This window comes from Erythrolamprus reginae, chromosome 1 (assembly GCF_031021105.1).
Source record: "Erythrolamprus reginae isolate rEryReg1 chromosome 1, rEryReg1.hap1, whole genome shotgun sequence".
NCBI classification, from domain to species: domain Eukaryota; kingdom Metazoa; phylum Chordata; class Lepidosauria; order Squamata; family Dipsadidae; genus Erythrolamprus; species Erythrolamprus reginae.
In genome coordinates this window covers 163,829,127-163,852,645 of record NC_091950.1, presented here as the reverse complement: position 1 = coordinate 163,852,645, position 23,519 = coordinate 163,829,127, and the positions used below count along the sequence as shown (strand labels likewise).

The following is a 23,519-nucleotide window of genomic DNA, read 5'->3' as shown; positions in this document are numbered from 1 at the left end:
CTCAGGGCGGCTTACAACAATATAAAAATACAATACATTAGTGAAAAAAGTCAAATAATAAATGCTAAACACTATAAAAAACTCCATTATAAAACCCACTATGCAATCTAATCAAAACAAACATGCATGCAATCAATCATAATTTGGCTGTAACAGATGTTAGCATTCATGGCTCCCTGACTTTCCAGCAAAGCCAGGTCTCCACTGCCTTTCGGAAGGCCGGTAGGGTGGGAGTATTACAGACATTGGGGGGAGTTAATTCCATAGAGCTGGGGCAGCTACAGAGAAGGCCCTTCCCTTTGGTCCCACCAACCTGCATTGCTTAGTCGACGGGGCCTGGAGAAGGCCAACCCTTTATATCTGGATGTGTGGGAATTAACCCCCCTGGGCCAAAATTTGAATAGTAACATATCATTGAGTAATAGGGGATTCCAAAATCAATTTTGTCAGAATTATTTTATTTCCTCTTACCATTTCTTCAAACAGTAAATCTTAGGTTAGCATAGTGGAAAATGAATAACTGCAAATGTAAAATTTAGTGGAAAAATCTGTGAAAAAGACTTCTGTAAATGTTCCTAGTCGAACTGAAGCATACTGTATAACTAGCTAAAGATGCAGTTTATTATGGGCATTGAACAATATTGAAGTAATAAAATGAAATAAAAGTCAGTTGCTACAATATATTAGCATCATATATGCTGGATTAGATAAAACAAACATTGACTGTCATTGCAGTAAACCTTTCATTAGATCAGCTGAATAAAGTATTACACTGTAATAATGTGTTAATAGTGATCAAATTCTGCTGGTTATCTGTGCAACTATAGCTATGATCAACATTATTTCTAGAATCTTTTTTCAATGATGTATGCATCTAGCTGCCTCGGGAACAGCATGTGGGAATTCTATAAAAGTCATGAAAGTCACAACATATTAAAATATTAACCAGTATGTTCTGCAAAGGAGATCTCATTTATTCCCAGTTGCAGGGAAAAGCTTCATTATTTGACGTGCAACCAGTGCTTCTGATTTAAACTAAGAACAGTTTGCATCTGATCAGATCGAAGTCCACTTCCCCAGATTATCTATATCTCTTCCATCTACTTTTATTGATACAAAAGAGACCCTAAAGATAAGACAATGTAAAATCCCCACAGCCTTCCCAGAAAAAATATTTTGAAAGTATTATTCATTTTTAATTCTAATTTGCTTCAACAATGAACAAGAAAATGTCCAAATACAACTTCTAAAAGTGAGACCCTTTAAAGCTTTGAAACTTTATTTGAAAAATCCTTGAGTTCTGGCAAGAATGTCAGGGATTTTCTCTCATTTTAGCCAAGGTTTTAAGCGCAAAATAATTCCTGTGTTTTTCTGCTAATTTGATCACCAAAAATAAAGTTGTAAATTCTTGGTTTTAAAGTATCAAAGAGTAATTGCATCCTCTGAACAACTGGCTCAACAAAATTCACGTATCATTCCTAAATTAGATATGGTTTAATCATGAATAAACCGCAGTAGCTGAATTCAGAGCATATGCCTATCAAACATCAAATAAATTGCATATGTTTTATACTATAACATTATTTCAGTCCCTCTATTCAGTCACATATGTGATCTGTTCTATGTTATCTTACTGATGATCTTGAATCTAAGACAAGGAACTTTAATTGTTTGAATTATGGTCATAGGGTTCATGGGAATTTATTTTTTAAAGATGGATTGATTTATATTCTTGTACAAATAAACATTACTTGAAAACATGGAGGGATATCAATATTTTATGCAAAAAATGTATCTTTGAACTCTGTGATTTGGAATTAATAGGTTTTTTTAAATTAAAATATTGCTTTTTGTTGCAGATGAACTGTCAAACTCTTCAGAAACAAGATTATCTTTAAAAGATCTCTTCAGAAAAGAGTTTGTGGTTCACAATCCAGATGCCAAATGGATGAATGGTATGTTGAATATGTTGCATATGTTGGACAAGCACTTTGAACAGAAAATATGAAAAAAATAATTATATTTTACTAATACACTTATAACTAACATACATCTGTTGTTCTAAATGTAGAATGCTGGTTATTAAATGCTGGACAGATTTAAGCTTATTTGGATTAAATCTTTAATCATATTTTAGGAACACATGACCTTATGTCAGTCATGTTTTCTGTGGATATATTCTAAGTAGGTCCAAGGCTAAACTCTTGATAGAGTTAGTGATAATGATAATCAACCTTTTAAGGTAGGTGATGTCAAGAACTAGACAAGTATATATGTAGTTGTTAAGTAAATTTTGCCCCATGACCTTTCTTGCCACAATTAATGATGGCAGGGATTCATTTAACTCATTTGACAAGAAAAGCCAATGAGGAAGCAAGATTTGCTTAAAACCATCACTCATTCTGTTAACAATTTCCATATTTCTTTTATTGACTCTTTAGTTTCAATGATCATATATCTTTCTTCTCAATTTAGTAATCATATAGTACCTACAACCTAATAGAAAACACATTGAGATCATTTTTAAAATCAGCTTTGATTTCAATATATTGCATCATAATTCTTGAATTTATAGTTGTACACAAATATGATAACCAAATTACTAATTTGGTTTTTTACTAATTACTAATTACTTTAATTTATGGAATAGATAAATGGATTTGATTATTCAAACCTGACACTTTTGAAAGGATTCTTTTTATATACTTTCTTCTTAATTTATGTATTGCAGTGTTTAAAAAGCATGTATTTTATTGTATTCTAATAATTATAAAGCAATAATAATTCACTAGGAACATTTAAAAAGGAAATTAGATATGAATAAAAGTAAGGGAAATGTTTTTCATTGAAAAGTATGCCAGTTCAAAATACTTTTTTTTTGTTTGTTCAAAACACTGATTCTTTACAACTGTTAGTATATACCAGCAGTGAGTTGCTCCCGGTTCAGCCCAGTTCTGTGAATTGGTAGCAGCCATGGCAGGAGGCTCCGTCCATGCACTTGGGACACTTCTGTGCATGTGCAGAAGTGTCATGTGCAAGCACGCTCAAAGAGGTGCCAAAAACATTTAGAACCCACCCATATACACAAAATTAATGCACATGAAGCCTCAATTTAAGACCATAATTGGGACAGGACCTTCTGTTGTTAAGCAAGGTGATTATTAACTGCCCAGCTTTAGTAACTTTTTTGCATGGTCATTAAGCAAATCGTGTTTATTAAGTGAATCACATGGCTGTTAAGCAACCTTGAGCCAGGGTGGCGCAGCAGGTAGAGTGCTGTACTGCAGGCCACTGAAGCTGACTGTAGATCTGCAGGTCAGCAGTTCAAATCTCATCACCGACTCAAGGTTGACTCAGCCTTCCATCCTTCCGAGGTGGGTAAAATGAAGACCCCAATCGTGGGGGCGATATACTAGCTCTGTTAAAAAGTGCTATTGCTAATATGTTGTAAGCCGCCCTGAGTCTAAGGAAAAGGGCGGCATAAAAATCAATCAATCAATCAATCAATCAATCAATCAATCAATCAATCAGTCAGTCAGTCAGTCAGTCAGTCAAACAAACAAACAAACAAATTCAGCTTCCCTCCATATGACTACAGGATGATGCATCCAATATAAATACATGCTGATTGCCAAGAGTCCAAATTTTGATACATGACTGGGGATGGTGCAATGGTTGTAAGTGCAAGGAGCAATCATAAGTCAATTTTGGTGGTAATTTTAATCAGTCACTAAATTAATGACCATAGTCAAAGACTACCTGTATGTGCCCTAAGTATATATATGCTTATTAATATAAACAGAACTTTTGTACTTATTGTATTTGCTGAATTTAAGTATTTAAAAACTCAGACATATTTATCCCAGTCCTCCTTTCTTGTGTTTGAATTAATACTGTTAATAATATTTCTAGGTATATACTTTGTGCTCATCTAGAACTTGAAAATCAAACACCTCCATTTTGTGTCATAATAAGGAGAGGTTCCAAAGATTAGGGCAATAGTTAAATGTTTACAGTAAAGAAAGACATGTTCAGTTGAGCTGAAGAATTCTAGGCCAAACATACTTGTGGTTTTGTCTTCTCTAAATGAATGGAATATTTATATATACTATATATATATATTTATGTTATATTGGGTAAACCTTAAATAATACAAAAGAATCAAGAATAAAAATACAAAAGGCAAAATAAAACCAGGACACAAGTAAAAGCATTGTGAAGTGAAATTTTGGTGACTCATTCCTCCGTCCATTATTTTTCCCCAACCTCTAACTACAGTACTAATTAAATATTTATGCTATGTTTTTAATATTTAATGTTAAACATTGATTTTTTTTGCTTATATCTATATAAGTCATTTAACCTGTTGTTTTTAATTAGTCTCTTGACTTTTCCTAGAAGTCATTTTCCCCAATGCTTAAATCTGCCTTTCTGGTTATTGGGTAGTATAGAAGGGAACCATTCTGGTTAAACTTGCATAAATATGATCTAAAATCTGATCTCTACATCTTATAACATCAGACAAAAGAATTTTGTAGCCCCAGTACATGTAGTAGATCACTTCCCTCAATAAATCAATGGACAAGTATAATATTTTGGATTTGTTTGTTTACGTTAGTTATTTTTATCTAGTTTTATGACTTTTATGTAGAACAGATTACATTTTAGGCCATATATACATTTTAGGCAGAAATACTGAGCATTCAAAAAGAGTTCACAAATCTTTAAACACCATCACAAACTCTCTCTCTCTCTCTCTTACACACACACACACACACACACACACACACTGCACATACTATACACATTCAGAAAGAAATTATCCTACAACTTTCAACTACTTCACTGCAAAAACATATGGACTACCTACCTAGATCAAGGAAAATCCATTGATGCAATTTATAATGACTTTTGTAAAGCCTTCGATTCAGTGGTCCATGACAAACTACTCCTAAAACTCAAATCCTCAGGATTCCTTCACAGCTGGATTACTGCATTCCTGTCAAACAGGCAACAAGTTGTCAAAATTGGAAGTGCCATTTCCACCCCTGTCATGGTTAAAAGTGGCGTTCCCCAAGGCAGCATACTAGGACCTACTCTATTCATTCTCTACATCAGTGTTTCCCAACCTTTTTGGAGCCGCGGCACATTTTTCATATTTTCAAAATCCTGGGGAACATTGAGGAGGGGGGGGGCTAAAAAAGTTTGGACAAAAAATTCTCTCTTCCTCCCTTTCGCTCTATTTCTCCCTCCCTCTTTCTCTCTCTTCCTTCCTTTCTCTCTCCATCCCTCTTTCTTTCTCCCTTCCTTCCTCTCTTTCTGTCTTCTCCTTCCTCTCTCATCTCTCTTTCCTTCTTCTCCCTCCCTTTCTCTCTTTCCTTTCTCTCCCGTTCTGTCTATCCTTTCTATCTCTCACCCCTTCTCCCTCTTTCATTCCCTTTCTCTCCCTCCCTTTCTCTCTCATTTCTTTCTCTCCCTCTTTCCTTTCTATCTCTTTCTTTTTCTCCCTCCTTCATATCTTCTTTCTCTCCCCCCTTCCTCCCTCTTTCCTTTCTCCCCCTCCCTTTCTCTTCCTTTTTCTCTATCCTTTCTACCTCTTACTCTTTCTTTCTCTCCCTCCTTCATTCAATTTTCTCTCCCTCCCTTTCTCTCTCTTTCCTTTCTCTCCCTCCCTTGTTCTCCCCTGGGGCTGCCTGTGCCTGCCCTGCACCACCCAACACGGACGGACAGCCCCCGGTCATAGGTTCGTCGCCCCCCCCCACACGGAGGGAGATCAGGCTGGCGAGGGCGGTAGATCTGCGTCCCCAGCCACTGGAGGGAAATCGGGCTGGCGGGGGCGGCAAATCCACCTCCCCAGCCAGGCGGAGGGAAATCGGGCTGGCGGGGGCAGCGAATCCACCTCCCCAGCCGGGTGGAGGGAGATCGGGCTGGCGAGAGCGGTGGATCCACGTCCCCAGCCGGGCGGAGGGAAATCGGGCTGGTGGGGGCAGCGAATCCACCTCCCCAGCCGGGTGGAGGGAGATCGGGCTGGCGAGGGCGGTGGATCCACGTCCCCAGCCGCGTGGAGGGAAATCGGACAGGCGGGCGTGTGGCCGCGGCTCCCAGCGCGCCCCTGGAAAAGGGTGCGCGGGGGGCATTTTGGGGTGCGCTGGCACAGGCATGCCCAGCCTACAGGGAACGGTGCCTGGGGCCGCTGGACCCGGCAGCCTCCTGTTTCCACTGCCATTGCCCTCCCGCCGGGCCCCAAAGGACAATTGTTGCCACCCCCGCCAGGAAAGCTCCAGCTGGGTGGGGTGCTGCCGGTGGCTCCGCCCTGGAGCTCCTGCTCACCGCTGCCATCCCCCAGCATCTGCCCGGGGCCGCTGCAGCCAGCAGCCTCCCGTTCCTGCTGCCATTGCCCTCCCGCCGGGCCCGAAAGGACACTTGTTGCCGCCTCCACTGGGAAGCTCCAGCTGGGCGTGAAGAATAAAGCTCAGCTTCCGGTCTCAGAAGCTGAGCTTCGCGGCACACCTGATGATGTCTCGCGGCACACCAGTGTGCCGCGGCACACCGGTTGAAAAACACTGCTCTACATCAACGACCTCTGCGATCATATTACAAGCAACTGTGTTCTTTTCGCCAATGATGTAAAACTTTTCAACACCACGGACAACACATCTACTCTCCAAAAAGATCTCGACTTTTTCTCAGATTGGTCTAACAACTGGCAACTTCAAGTATGAACCAGCAAATGTTTCACCCTCCACATCGGCAAAAAGAATCCGAACCTCATATATAAACCGAATAAACAAAATCTCACAGCCAACCCCCACTCAGTAAAAGACCTTGGAATACTAATATCAAATGATCTAAGTGCCAAAGCCCACTGCAACAATATCGCCGAAAAGGCTTCTAAAGTTGTTAACCTGATTCTACACAGCTTCTGCTCTGGCAATCTCATACTACTCACCAGAGCCTACAAAACTTTTGCCAGACCCATCCTTGAATACAGTTCATCTGTCTGGAACCCATACCACATCTCGGACATCAACATCCTTGAAAATGTCCAAAGATACTTCACCAGAAGAGCCATTCACTCCTCCACTCGAAACAGAATACCCTACGAAAGCAGACTATCAATCCTAGGTCTTGAAAGCTTAGAACTACGACGCCTAAAACACAATCTAAGTATTCCCCACAAGATTATATGCTGCAACGTTCTACCTGTCAATGACTACTTCAGCTTCAATCGCAACAACACAAGAGCAGGCAACAGATTCAAACTTAATATTAACCGCTCCAAACTTGAATGTAAAAATATGACTTCAGCAACCGAGTTGTCGAAGCGTGGAACTCATTACCTGACTCAGTAGTGTTAACCCCCAACATTTTTCTCATAGACTATCCATGATTGACCTCTCCAGGTTCCTTAGAGGTCAGTAAGGGGCATGCATAAGTGCACCAGTGTGCCTTCCGTCCCCTGTCCAATTGTCTTTCCTTATCTCATTTATCTTTTCTTCCTTTCAAATATGTTCACCTATACTTTTATATTTTTTCTCCTATTCTTTTCTTTATTTATATTACTACATATCTATTCTCTTCAATGTGTATTATGTATTGGACTAAATAAATAAATAAAATAAAATAAAATAAAATATATGATGTATATAAAGATACATACATACAGGTATATACATCATACATACATAATGAAATAGTTGTATACATCAATGATAACGGAAGAGTCATTTAGTTGAATACCACATATAATATATTCTATTATACATTTAAGAGATATTCATTCTTAATAATATTGCATGATGATTAATAACATTAGTATTTTAACTACATGTTAGATATTGCTATCCCAACCAATGCCCCAAAGAATTTGAGATTGAAACAGACTTAATTTTTATCCAATCTCCCTCTTTTCCTCTCTTGCTGACCAAACAGACACAAATATTTTCAAGTGTTGCTGCCTAATATTCTTAACAAGCCTTGGCTCTGCATACTCAATCTCCAGAGAGCAAGTTAATGGGCTGTCTGGATTGTGGTCTGTATCTTGTTATGCTTTAATTAAATTCCATCAGATCATTCCATGTTCACTAATGTGATTCTGGAAAGAGACATAGATATATGCCAAACCTTTGAAGATATTAAATGAGGATGCATCTACTTTTACTAGTATTGATTTTTAACATTTAATAAAAAATTAAAATTTAAAATGCTGTCAGTAAGCGATACAAAATATTTGAAGTAAAGGCCAAAATGAAAGATAAGGATGGAATATCCAGACAAGTAGAAATAGACATTACTCAGCTTTGCATTGAATAATGAGCTATTGAAATGGATATCAGAAGACTTAAACTTATAAAAGGGCTGAACTATTAAAAGAGTACAGAAAATTTCATTTTCAGAAATGCTTGTATATTACAACTTTAGAAAGGTTATATATAATGGATCCAATACTTCATCCAGAAACCAAATGACATTATTAATAATAATAACAACAACAACAACAACAATAATAATAATAATAATAAATTAGATTTGTATGCTGCCCCTCTCCGGCGGTTCACAACATATATATGTGGTAATATCATCACACAAAAGTCACGCTTACATTTTTTCACCAAAATATCTGATGCTAAGTCTGTAATCATTGCAGTATATGCATGATGATATTGCCACATGTTTCATCAATTGCCTCCTCTTGTTGCTTTCATGTAATCATGCCTGAGTTCTACTATTTCTTAGCCAGTTATTCAAGTGTCTGGTCTATTTTGGTGTTATTGAAATTCATTTGAGAGATCACCAGAAGGCAGGATAAGAAACAATGGATGGAAACTAGGGATAGAAACAACTTAGAACCAAGGAGAAATTTCCTTAGAACAATTAACTAGTGGAATGTCTTCCCTTCAGAAGCTGTAAGTACCCCATCACTGGAGACTTTTATCAAGACACTGGCCAGCCACTTGTCTAAATTGTATAGGAGGGTTGACTAGCACAGCGTTTCCCAACCGGTGTGCCGTGGCACACTAGTGTGCCGCGAGACACCGTCAGGTGTGCCGCAGCACTCCTAGGAAGCTCCAGCTGGGCGGGGCGCTGCCGGTGCCGGACCACCGTATCCGGCGTTCTCCTGCTGGGCCCCAAAGAAAGAAGGTGGGAAAAAGGAGGCAGGGGCAGGGAGGTGCGGCAGTAGGAGTAAAGGGAGCCACGGCTGCCCCTGCCTCCCCACGGTGCCTCCGGCCAAACGCGCCCCTGGCTTCTCCGCCCTGCCCCATTGCCCGCCCGATCCGCCCCCTCTCCTCCTCCTCCGCCTCCTGCCTTGGGGCGCGATCCGCCCCCTCTCCTCCACCGCCGCCTCCTGCCTTGGGGCGAGCAATCTGGGAGTCCGGGACTGTGTGGCTTTGCACCATGAAGAGAAAACGGCCGACTTTTCCCTGCTGCCGTTTTCTCTTCATGGCGCAAAGCCACACAGTCCCGGACTCCCGGATCGCTCGCTTCTCCGGTCAGCAAAGCCATCTGCCCAGGAAAGCGCCGTGCTGGCCGGAGAAGCGAGCGATCCGGGAGTCCGGGACTGTGTGGCTTTGCGCCATGAAGAGAAAACCGCAACAGGGAAAAGTCGGCTGGGCTAACGGGAGGCGGCGCGAGGCTGGGCGCTGGGGACGTCTGGGAGGGCGAGGAGGCTGATGGCTGCTGTGCACTCCACTCTCTCTCCGGCTCTCTCTCGCTCTTTCTTTTTCTCTCTGTTGCTGGCGTGGTGAACGAGAGAGAAAGAGAGAGAGAGAGAAAAAGGAGGGGAGAGAGAATGAGAAAGAAAGAAAGGGAAAGAAAGCAAGAGAGAGAGAGAAAGAAAGGGGGGGAAGGAGGGAGAGGGAAAGAGAGCAAAAAAGAGAGGAAGAAAGAAAGAGGGATGGAGAGAAAGAAGGGAAGGAAGGAAGAGAGAGAAAGAGGGAGGGAGAAATAGAATGAAATGGAGGAAGAGATATTTTTTTTGTCCAAACTTTTCTTTAGCCCCCCCGCCGCCCCCCCCCCCCGTTCAGTGTTCCCCAGAATTTTGAAAACATGAATAATGTGCCGCGGCTCAAAAAAGGTTGGGAAACACTGGACTAGCAGACCTCCAAGGTCCCTTGTTATTATATGTTCTATGAGAGTATGAACTCTTCAGTTTGAAATCAATATCCTATAATACAAGTGGCTTTTAATTTATTTGCCAATGATTTATTTCCAAATAGCTCTAGGCTACTTCTACTAATGTGTTTAGATGCCTTTCACCAAATGCAATAAAAAGTCATAAAGCCAAACCCAATTTGTATTATTAAATTTAAATGCCACCTATCTCCCTTTCCAAAGCATAATTTTCTACATCAGTTTTTTCAAGTTTTCAAGACATCCTCACGGATAGCGCTATATAAAAGGAAATTGCAGTTGTCTCAGGGAAAGTAGGGTTTTTTTTTTTAAGTTACTCTTCCAACTTTTGAACATTTAAAAAAAATATAAATTTACAAGATAGTTTTGCTATTGCAACCTTCACAATAAAGGTAGTTCTAAAGCACATCAGAGCCTATTAAGCACTGAATCAATCAGGGGAGTATTCCTGCCTCTGTGTCAATGCACTGCTAGAGTTATCTTGCAAGAAATTGAGATATGCTATCCAAATAAAACATGAGCACTTGAGCATAACATGGAAAATTGTACTGTGGAAGTGAAGCATAAAACTTGCCCTGAGGTCACTTTGACAGTGAGGGCAGATTAATAGAGGGCAAAATCATCAATTTTTGCCTTCTTATAGAAGAATTTAGGGGTAACATTGAAAAAAGAATTGCTAACTAAATCAAATGGTTTAGTTTTGGTATTAACCTTCCATATGGCCAAGGTTCTTTTTTATTTTTAAATAAAAATATTTAAATATTTTATTTTGTTTTTATTTTATTTTATTTTATTTTATTTTATTTTATTTTATTTTATTTTATTTTATTTTATTTTATTTTATTTTATTTTATTTTATTTTATTTTATTTTATTTTATTTTATTTTATTTTATTTTATTTTATTTTATTTTATTTTATTTTATTTTATTTTATTTTATTTTATTTTATTTTATTTTATTTTATTTTATTTTATTTTATTTTATTTTATTTTTTATTTTATTTTATTTTATTTTATTTTATTTTATTTTATTTTATTTTATTTTATTTTATTTTATTTTATTTTATTTTATTTTATTTTATTTTATTTTATTTTATTTTATTTTATTTTATTTTATTTTATTTTATTTTATTTTATTTTATTTTATTTTATTTTATTTTATTTTATTTTATTTTATTTTATTTTATATATGAGACATGGTGACACAGTGGTTAGAGTACAGTACTGCAGGCTACTGCTGCTGCCTGCTGGATGCCTGCAATTTGGCCATTCAAATCTCACCAGGCTCAAGGTTGACTCAGCCTTCCATCCTTCCAAGGTGGGTAAAATGAGGACCAGATTGTTGAGCGCAATATTCTGACTCTTTGAGAGGGCTGTAAACCATTGTACAGTAGTGTGTAAGTCTAACTGCTATTGCTAAGTACTATTTCTATCCATGTGTTATTTTTCTTTTCTTTCTTAAAAAAATTGTAATCACCCCAAGTCATTGGAGTTGGACCATCACTAAAGATTTACAAACTAACAATTAAAGAAATATCAAGTTAGTTCTGGCAAAGAAGAGGTGTTAAATATTTAAATTTAGCTGGAGCACTGGGATTGTGCAGTGAGCCTGAACACACAGTTGTGGTTTATTGGTAGCAGAGGGCTGATTCCTGTAGGAGGATATCTTCACTGTAATAGTATAAGGGAATAGTATAAGGGCAAACTAGATGGACCATGAGGTCTTTCTCTGCCGTCAATATTGTATGTTTCTATGTTTCTAATTGATTGCTATGGGTGTGGAGAGGGACTTTCCCTTTCTTTTCCTGCCTTTTTCTTCTGTGTGACTGTGATTTACCATATGGTGCTCCTGTTTGCCTGACTATCTAGTTTGCTGGATATATAGTTATAAAATATATTTATTCATATAAAATTACAACTTGGACACTTGCTGCATCCTTGCCCAACAAGAGGGGTTGAATAAGAAACTTAAAATAATACTGATTTGATTCTTTTTGATTGTGGGGCAAGGGCTTAGTGGTTAAAAATGCCGAGTTGTCAACTGGAGAGCAGACAGCCTGGGATTGAGACTCAAGCTCTTTGCAATGGGGTAAAATCACATTTTGGCCCACATGAAACTAACAAAATGTTTAAAAGTTATGTGATTTATGTAGCTGCTTACCAAGCACATCTGAATTATATTAAAGTAATCAAAATATCTTTACAATTCCCCAAAGTATGTCAGGATGTTTGAGCACCCCTACTATTTGGAATTTGAAAGTTGAAAAATTTGACACCTTCTGCCCTCCTAGCAGTTTTAAAGCATCCAAGTGCGAGTAGATTAATAGACATCACTTTAGTTGGAAGTAACAGTGTTCCATGTGTCTTTGGCATATAGCCATGGTGGCTACATGACTACAGAAAAGTCTTTGGATAATGCTGGCTCCCTCTGCCAAGCAACAGAAATGAGCACTGTGCCCTAGAATTAGACATGACTGACAGGGAAACCTTTATCTCAGTGGCGAAACCCCCCCCCCTTTTTTTTTTTTTACTGCTGGTTCTGTGGGTGTGGCTTTGTGGGCATTGCAGGAGAAGGTTACTGAAAAATCTCCATTCCTTCCCCATTCCTGGAGAAGGATATTGTAAAATCTCCATTTCCACTGTGCTCTGGGGCCAGGCAGAGTTGTATTTGCCAGTTCTCTGAACTACTCAAAATTTCCGCTACTGGTTGTCCAGAACCTGCTCGCCCCTGCTTTACCTAAGTCTTTTGATTCTCTTTAGTTAAGAGTAGACGGGGAAAAAAGCTTTCAAAACTCAGTTTAACTGTCAGAGCAACAAAGTTCTGATTGTCTTTGTGATATCTGTTTTCTGGTTTGGCCTACTTCAAAGAGATGACAAGAAATTTAAAGCAAACTCCCCACCCCACCTCTCAGTGAAAAAAGGGAGGAGGAGGAGGAGGAAGAAGAAGAAGAGAATCCAAAGCTACTTTCAGGCAAAGCCTCCACTATGTTTTCTCAACTGACAATGTAGGTCAGTTGAAGAGAGGCAGCTGAAAGGAATATTTTGAAAGAGAAGTAAAGAACTGCCCCAAGGCAGAAATAAAAGGCAGAGAAAATCAGAGAGACAGAAGCTTCTCTCCATCTGGAGAAGGAAGGAAAGAAGGAAGGAAGGAAGGAAGGAAGGAAGGAAGGAAGGAAGGAAGGAGAAATGGAGGAAACAAGGAAGGAAGGGGTGGGCAATTAATTTATAATTATAATATAATTATAGTATATAATATATAATTATATATATAATTATAATTTATAATTATAATATAATTAATTCAGTTCTACCCAATAATATACAATATTGGGTAGAACTGAGTTAATTATATTAATCTGGCCCTCAAAAACCATCCCAATATCTCATGCAGCCCCATGGCAAAATTAATTGCCATCCCCTGTATTAGATAATATATATATGAATAAACATGATTTGAATATATGAAATGAATACGAATACAAGGGAACATTAGGACAGGGATGGTAGGCAAGCTGTTGCGCTTATGCACACTTGTTACAGATACAATATAATGTATTGTTGGAAATTTGTTAGGAAAAATATTGGTTGAAATATACTATCCCTAGGGAGCTACTCTATTTTACATAATAGATTTTATGCAAGAGCTATGCTGTTTGTTCTTTGCAGTAGTTTTTGCAATAGTGTTTTCCAGATGTAGCTTGTAGATAAGTCTTCCTCTTTTGTTGGTCATTTTGCATCTTTCTAACAGAAATTGGAGAATCCTCTCCCTTATTTCCACTATTACCTTAATTTGTAAAATGAAAGGAGGGTTGGGTTGTTTTAAATAGCTATGTATGAAGGATTTCAGACATTAGATGTTTGCCTCTCCTCATACCAAACAGCATTACATCAAACCTAATCATTTTGTAAGTGAACAGGAAAATATTTTATAGCCTTATAAATTGTTCTTACATTCTGAAAAAAAATGCCCATAAGCAGTGTTGTTCAAATAAAATTACAATGCATTTTTTTTTATTGAGTGGGAATTACAGATTCCATCCTCAAATTGTTTCTGTATTTCTATCAGTTTTGATGACTCACTTTGTAATAAAAACTTTAGAATTGAATCTGCCATCCAATGAATAGATTCATAATCAACTTCACTGAAATTACATTAAGAAGTGTGTGTGTACACACACACACATTTTCTATATCTGTCTGTCTGTCTGTCTGTCTGTCTGTCTGTCTGTCTGTCTGTCTGTCTGTCTGTCTGTCTATCTATCTATCTATCTATAATAAAAAAATTCCCTGCTTATATTTGTTTTCGTCATTATAACTTCTGCTTCTATTTTGGAATTTTGCAATATGAATTCTACTAACTAATGTTTGACATAACAACATGTATTTGCAGAGTATGCAAAACGGTTTTTATTTCATTATCTTTTATTTTTAATGACAATTGTTACTTTTAATTATGATCCATTGGTATTGTCAGCAGACGGGATTAATTTGTTCAACAAAATAATTCATCACTAAATTAGAATTCAGATAACAAAACCAATTATTAAAAGAAACCCTAATTGAAAATGAATTCATAATTGGGAACAGATCTATCAGAGAAATGAACAGTCCAGGACTAGAAAGTCAAGAAAATAACAACAATTTAAATCCCCCTCTTTATCTAATTACTACCATAATCCCTTCCATGTGTTTTTTGCCAAATAAAATATATATGTTGCATAATCATTATCCAAAAGTCACAATTAGATTGCTAATCCTGATGGGGTGGGGTGGGAAAGGGCAGAAGCTAAAATGAATTATTAGCTAAAATATATACATGCATACATACATGCATGCATGCACGAACACACACATATGTATACTATATATGCGTATATATTTATATAAATATATATAGTACATTAAATTGAGTTCAAATATCCATACCAGGATATACACTGTATAGGAAGGATAGAATAGAGAGAAGGGGAGGTGGAGTAGCCATTTATATTAAAGAAAGTCTAAAAACAACACTAATTCAAAATACGTGTCAAGATCTAGAGACTCTCTGGATTTGCATGCAAAATAAAGAAGGTTCTGTCATTAGAATTGGGGTGATCTATAGGCCTCCAGGGCAATCCGAGGAATATGACAACAAGATGGTGGATGAAATTACCCAAATGGCAGTAAAGGGAGATATTGTGGTTATGGGTGATTTCAACATGCCTGATGTTGACTGGAATATCCCCAGTGCCCTTACATGCAAAAGTAAGAATATAGTAGAGGCCTTTACAGGAGCAGCTCTGGCACAGCTGGTTAAGACACCAACTAGAGGGGAGAATATTCTAGATTTAGTTTTTACGAATGGGAATTGGGTTTCAGATGTCAAGGTGGGAGAAAATTTAGGTTGCAGTGACCATCTATGTTTGTGGTTTGATGTAAAAACTCATTGTGAGCAATCCTATAATGCAACCAAAGTATTGGATTTCAGAAAAACAAATTTTAATGCAATGGGAGAATATTTAGATAATGAATTAAAGGGGAGGGATAAAATGGCAGGAGCGAGCATCCAGTGGACTGTATTAAAAAAGGCCATCTTAAAAGCCACTGGACTGTATGTAAGACAAATAACTAAAGGTAAAAGGAAGAAGAAACCGCTATGGTTTAGCAATGATGTAAGGGCTATAGTCAATGAAAAAAAGGCTGCCTATAGGAGGTATAAAGAGTCTGGAAGTATAGCTGATAGGGAGGTATATAAAATGAGACAGAAGGAGGCGAAACAGATAATATATGCTGCTAAAGCCTCAAAAGAGGAAGAAATTGCCAAATCTGTAAAGAAGGGGGATAAAACCTTCTTCAGATATATTAATGATAAGAAGAAGAAAAACTGCGGCATCACGAAGCTTAGTACCGGGAATAATACATGCATTAATGGGAATAAGGAGATCGCTGACCATTTCAATAGCTACTTCTGTTCAGTTTTCTCAAAAGACACCTTACAAAATAATACTATAGAGGGATATAGCATTGCTTCCAGCTGTACGGATTCAGCTCCAGTGATCTTAAAAGCCGATGTCTTAGAAGAACTTGAACGATTAAAGATAAATAAGGCAATGGGTCCAGATGGCATCCACCCCAGAGTTCTTAAAGAACTCAGATCTGTCATTGCTACCCCCCTGACTGATTTGTTTAACCAATCCTTGTTAACAGGATAAGTTCCTGAGGATTGGAGAATGGCCAGTGTTGTGCCTATTCACAAGAAGGGCAGTAGAGAAGAAGCTGGTAACTACAGGCCAGTTAGCTTGACATCAGTTGTAGTTAAAATGATGGAGACTCTACTCAAAAAGAGGATAAATCAGCACCTAAAAAACAATAACTTATTAGACCCAAATCAGCATGGCTTTACTGAAGGCAAATCATGTCAGACTAATCTCATTGATTTCTTTGACTATGTCACAAAGGTGTTGGATGAAGGTGGTGCCGTGGATATTGCCTACCTGGACTTCAGCAAAGCCTTTGATACGGTTCCACATAAAGAGCTGATAGATAAATTAGTGAAGATTGGACTTAATCCCTGGATAGTTCAATGGATTTTCAGCTGGCTGAAGCGTAGACATCAGAGAGTTATTGTTAATGGCGAGTATTCTGAGCAGAGTCAGGTTACAAGCGGTGTGCCACAAGGATCTGTTCTGGGTCCTATTCTTTTTAATATATTTGTGAGTGACATAGGGGAAGGTTTGGTAGGGAAGGTTTGCCTATTTGCCGATGACTCTAAAGTGTGCAATAGGGTTGATATTCCTGGAGGCGTCTGTAATATGGTAAATGATTTAGCTTTACTAGATAAATGGTCTAAGCAATGGAAACTGCAGTTTAATGTTTCCAAATGTAAAATAATGCACTTGGGGAAAAGGAATCCTCAATCTGAGTATTGTATTGGCAGTTCAGTGTTGGCAAATACTTCAAAAGAAAAGGATTTAGGGGTAGTGATTTCTGACAGTCTCAAAATGGGTGAACAGTGCAGTCAGGCGGTAGGGAAAGCAAGTAGGATGCTTGGCTGCATAGCTAGAGGTATAACAAGCAGGAAGAGGGAGATTATGATCCCACTATATAGAATGATGGTGAGACCACATTTGGAATACTGTGTTCAGTTCTGGAGACCTCACCTACAAAAAGATATTGACAAAATTGAACGGGTCCAAAGACGGGCTACAAGAATGGTGGAAGGTCTTAAGCATAAAACGTATCAGGAAAGACTTAATGAACTCAATCTGTATAGTCTGGAGGACAGAAGGAAAAGGGGGGACATGATCGAAACATTTAAATATATTAAAGGGTTAAATAAGGTCCAGGAGGGAAGTGTTTTTAATAGGAAAGTGAACACAAGAACAAGGGGACACAATCTGAAGTTAGTTGGGGGAAAGATCAAAAGCAACATGAGAAAATATTATTTTACTGAAAGAGTAGTAGATCCTTGGAACAAACTTCCAGCAGTTGTGGTAGATAAATCCACAGTAACTGAATTTAAACATGCCTGGGATAAACATATATCCATCCTAAGATAAAATACAGAAAATAGTATAAGGGCAGACTAGATGGACCATGAGGTCTTTTTCTGCCGTCAGACTTCTATGTTTCTATGTTTCTAAATGAATATGTACCTAAGTACATATTTAATAATAATAATTAATAATAATAATAATAATAATTTATTAGACTTGTATGCCACCCCTCGGACTTTAGAACTATAGGCATGGAATTTGTGTGTTTGTAAAAGAGAGTCAAGAAGATCTCAGTAGAAATGCTTAACTGTCCTTTTTCAAGTGGATTGTATTAGATTGTGTTGGGTTATTCTAGAGAAATCTGCACTGCTATTTCCAGATGTAGCCCTCTGATTTACAGTTAATAGGTTCAGTCTACATATTTTTAGTAGCCATATCCTACATTTGGTGTAAACAGAAAGGAGATTGCTGAAATCATAAATACAAGTACAATTTTTTTTTTAAAAAAAACAACCTATGTAGAATAGAATAGTTGAGCTTCTAGAAATACAATAGAGCGGAAGAAATGGAAAGGGACTAAGGGACTAAGAATATTTTGGGAGGAATGGACAGGATGGATCTCTGGAAAAAATGATTTTAGCCATGGTATAGTCAGCAAGCAATAGGGCATGGAGATGGCAAATCAGCAGGGAGGTTCTCAGTCAGAAATTTAGAGCAAGCAGCCACTTAGCCAGGTGCACAAGTTTTAAGCCAACATTGATAAAGAGATTGAATGTTCTCTTCACAATGGGAATCATAGAAGACAACACTCAAAAAGCTGAGAAGTCAGCAATGAAGTAGCCAGTCAGAATTCATGTAGTCCAAACATCCACAATTGCTATGGCATGAGACAAACTGAAATGAAAAGAATAATTCATGTCCCATTTTGAATATGTGCTGAAAAGCAGTCTAAGCTCATGGAAAAAAATCATACATTCTGTTCCAATATCCACATCACTAGCTTTTGATTTTCCAAGAATTTGATTTTCAAGACAATTAACAATGCAAACTAGAGGGAAAGGAGGATAAATGTTCATATATTTTTTACACAAATACAACAGAAACTCTGGTCACAAATGCGTTTGACCACAACCAAATGTGTTCTGACCAAAAAAAATCACTTTTATTTCTATGTCTGATTTCTCCTGCACCATTTTTTTTGTAAGTGCCAAATTCAAAAATTAGGCTCAGGTCATGACCAAATTGATTTTCAATCAAAATTATGGAATGGATTTTGGTTATACTGTAGTTATACAAACTATAAATAAATTGGCTAAGATTACTTTCTTGTTGATTGAGAATGTCCAAAAACAACGTGTGTGTATGTTCAGAGATAGTCAAGGATTAGTCCACTACCTTTCTCTCCTCCTTCTCTCACTAGGTCTCAGGTCCTAGCCAGGAGCATTTCCCTGGCCTCTGTGAACTGAAAGTGCAGTTGAAAATGGCTTTCCCCCTCCTTTCTCCTCCTTCCCAGCCAGTAATTCCTCCCCAGCCTAATCTGTAAATGGTCTGTGTTTGAATTCAAACTGCCAATGGAAATGTCCTTTTCCCACCTTTCTCCTCCCACCTTTCTCCTCCTTCCCAGCCAGTAGTATCTACCCAAGCTCTTTGAATTCAAGAAATGAACGCCTGGCTGGAGTTGCGAACTGATTTCCTGAGAACCTCATTGCTGATTTCCCATCTCCATGCCCTATTGCTTGCTGACTATACCATGGCTAAAATCATTTTTTCCAGAGATCCATGAGAGGTGGAGAAGACACATCTTCCGGCTCTGCAGCCGGCATGGGGAGATCGCGCAAGATAGTGTGTGATCTCCCCGTCACCCCCGGCAACCAGCCAAGGCTTCGGCTGGGCCAGGGGGCGTGGCTGCTTGCCTGGCAGCAGGCAAGGCAGCAGCCTTTCCTGTGCTTCGGCTGGTTGCTAGGCGTGCCTCAACACCTGACAAAGGGCGATGCAGCAGCGCTGCCGCACTTCAGCTGTTTGCCTAGGCAAGCAGCCAAAGCTACTTTTTACAGCTGGGGGCATGCTCTGCGAGCCCTATAAATAGGGCTGTGCAGGGAATGCTCCTCCTTTTCGCCCTGGCTGTCATCTCAAGAGCAAACACCCGCCCACCCTCCTCTATTTTGTAGTGTGCTTCTACGGATCGCCTTTTCAGGGGTCAAGTAGGAATTTTTTACAGTTTCAAACTTTGTTGAGGCTGTTTTTTCACCTACTTCACACTGGAGAGTGAGGATGGACTGGTTAGGGGGTGTTGCACACTCTAATTTCAATCTGGTTACAATTGGCTTAACCTTTTGGTCACTGGGGTTTGGCAGGTAGAAACTGTGACTTCTCCTTTAGGGCATCTTTTGGGAGGTGATGGGTGGTCCCTCGCCAGGAACTCCAGGCAGCGACCTGCCTGAGCAATTGGAGGGGGGGAATGCCCTTAGGACTCACCTGACCCTCTCCTCGGATGGGGATGGGATGGTGAGCCCCTCCTACATGCCTTGTGGGCGTGGCCTAGAACATGGTGATGGGTTTGACTGCTCACCTTGATTGGCAAAGAGCTACGCCCATAGTTGCCCAAGAAGGTTAACATCAGGAATTTTCACCCCGTTTTTATGATTGGCCTCTGCAGGTCCTAATTATTAGTTAATAATATTTTAATATGTTAAACAATCAAGTGACCCATTTCTTCCAGCTTTTTGCGTTCGTGTTCTCAATCCGCCTCAGTTGCAAATAGAAAATGGCTAAAAATTACTACCTTTCTCTCCTCCTTCATTGTGCACCTTCTATTTTTAATTACAGTAATAACTTTTATGATTATGCCATTGTTTCTTCTGATCATTCCAAATAGTTAAATATTAAATTGTATATGGAAACTGATATATGACCATATTATTGCAATTCTAATATTTCTATAGTATTGTGCATAAGAAAGTTGAGTTAATATCAAGACTCATGTAATTTATCACCTACTCATTTTTCTATCTGCTCTTTATTGACAAGTTTTTGATTACTATAAGAATATTTCATATTATATTCTCTCAAAGATTTCTAGTGAAATTATACTGAATATTCTGATGTATATATGATATGAAAGGAGTTAAATGAGAAGTACTTTTCTTTATCAAAGCTGAATATTTACTCTTTCAGGTTTGAAGCATTGTTTTAGTTAAAATATTTTCTATCTGATTTATTCTAAAAATATGTTGGATAAAAACATTGATTTATAAAATATTTTGATGCTAATATAATTTGGATCTATAGTTTAGAAGATTCTACCATAATAAATGTAATAATATGCCATAACTGTGCTACAGTGAAATATTGTCAAGTTGGGCATGTCCTTGCCTTCCTGTGTCTGAAGTCAATATAAAAGTATTTTATTTATTCTCAATTGTTTTGCTATTTGTTACTCACAATCTTCTGTTTTCTAGCCTGGTGCCTTAACTACTAGACCAAACTGGCTCTTGCTTGTAACTTTAAGCAAATTTAACATTAACATTCTTTTTTCATTAATGTGATTCTCCCATTCTGCCTTCCCTCTTTGAAAAATTACCATCCTTCAATTTCATGTACCACCATATGTCATGCCTCCCTATCTAAGCTTCCTACTCTTCAATCCCATTTAGACCAATAGTGAAAGAATCACCCACAGTCCTTTAAGGATCTTTTAAATGGTTCTGTGTGTGTGTGTGTGTAAGTGTGTGTGTGTGTGTGTGTGTAAGAGAGAGAGAGAGAGCGCTCCTTCTCCCCTCCTCAGATAGTAAACGCCAAAATTTAATTTCTATATAACTCCTTAACCATGACCTAACAACAAAGAGGACATCGGAATTTAGATAGAGAATTAGAGATTTACTTTGTGACCCCTCTCTGTCACTCTGTCTGCTCTTTATCTAAGAGTGCAAATCTCAGGTGTCTTCCTTTTCTTCCAGACAAACACACACATAACACTTAGTGCTTGATTCTCCTTGTGGAATTCAGCTAGCTAAACTAGGCTTTGTTTATTGCTATAAATAAGTATCCTTTCTGTTATACTTTTAAAACCCACTTCATTAATCATTACTCAGGTCAGATTCCTCTGACACGGAATACTCCATCAATATTTATATTTTCTTCACAACACAAACTTTTGTTGAAAGCTATAAACTTGCAAATAGCAGGCTTAACCCACTTAGGAACTCTGCTGGGAAAAAAAATCACATCTTCCAAAACTTTCAATTGAACATGACTACTTTTGATAAACTTACAGATATGAAAACATTTGTTTTCCAATCAACAACCTGCAAAAAAAAAAATAATAATCCCCCATCTTAATTAATCCAATGTTTAAACTGTCTATAATCTCAGCTTCTGGGAGGACTAGTGGTCTGGATGACTGTTGTTGTTGTTGTTGTTGTTGTGTTTTGTCACACAGTCAGCCAGATGTTCAGACTGGATTTGAAATTTTTATCCACCTATTGCGTCCTTCATTATTATTATTATTATTATTATTATTATTATTATTATTATTATTATTATTATTTTATTATTATTATGTCAATACAACACAGCGAAGGAGATCACTATGCTGGATTTCGTATTTCATCACCAGTCGGGTGCTAGGACTGCGTGATGTCGCGGCAAATTATGTTTGCTGATCCTAGTAAAGCGGCCTTTTGCAATTGACAGATGGAAATTTTGTCAATGCCAATGGTTTTCAAATGTCCACTGAGATCCTTTGGCACTGTGCCCAGCGTGTTAAATACCACTGGGACCACTTTCACTGGCTTATGCCAGAGTCGTTGCAGCTCATTTTTTAGATCTTCGTATTTCACTAATTTCTCTAGCTGCTTCTCCTCAATTCTGCTGTCTCCTGGGATTTCGATGTCGATGATCCATACTTTCTTTTTCTCCACAATCAGGATGTCTGGTGTGTTATGCTTCAAAATTCATCAGTCTGAAGTCAGAAGTCCTACAGTAGTTATGCTAATGATGATGATGATGATGATGATGATGATGATGATGATGATGATAATAATAATAATAGTACTAGTACTAGTTATCATTATCATTATCATTATTTATTAGACTTGTATGCCACCCCTCTCCGGGGACACGGGGCGGCTCACAACATACAATGCAAACAATAAGTATACAAATCTAATAGTTAAAACATAGCTAAAAACCCATTATATTTAAAAAACAGTCAATTTACACAATCTTACCCACAAATAATATTAATGGTCAGAACAGGGGGGGGCATATACTAGTTGCCCCACGCCTGGTGACATAGATGGGTCTTAAGGCTTTTGCGTAAGGTGAGGAGGGGGGGCAGTACCAATCTCTGGAGGGAGCTGATTACAGAGGGCTGGGGCCACCACAGAGAAGGCTCTTCCCCTAGGCCCCGCCAAATGACATTGTCTGGTTTACGGGACCTGGAGAAGGCCAACTCTGTGGGACCTGATCAGTCGCTGGGATTTATGCAGCAGAAGGCGGTCCCATAAGTAATCTGGCCCGATGCCATGTAGGGGTTTATAGGTCATCACCAACACTTTGAATTGTGTCCAGAAACCAATTGGCAGCTAATGCAAGCCGTGGAGTGTTATAGAAAACTGGGTGTATCTGAGAAGACCCATGATTGCTCACGCAGCTGCATTTTGCACGATTTGCAGTTTCCGAACACCCTTCAGAGGTAGCCTCATGTAGAGAGCATTTCAGTAGTCGAACCTCGAGGTGATAAGGTCTGTGAGCCAAGACTCCCTGTCCAAATAGGGCCACAACTGGTGCACCAGGTGAACCTGGTCAAATGCCCCCCTCTCCACAGCCGAAAGATAGTGTTCTAAAGTCAGCTCTGGATCGAGGAGGATGCCCAAGTTGCGGACCCTCTCTGAGGGGGTCAGTAACCCCC

General features: G+C 38.4%; 1 protein-coding gene across 1 annotated transcript in view; it reads left to right on the top strand.

The window, feature by feature from the left end:
* DPP10 (dipeptidyl peptidase like 10) overlaps nucleotides 1–23,519 on the top strand; it is a 259,843-nt gene that overhangs the window by 68,103 nt on the left and 168,221 nt on the right. Inside the window, exon 3 of the mRNA XM_070731023.1 lies at nucleotides 1,860–1,955. Within this exon, the coding sequence (XP_070587124.1) occupies nucleotides 1,860–1,955 (96 nt within the window). The remainder of the gene's footprint in view (nucleotides 1–1,859; nucleotides 1,956–23,519) is intronic.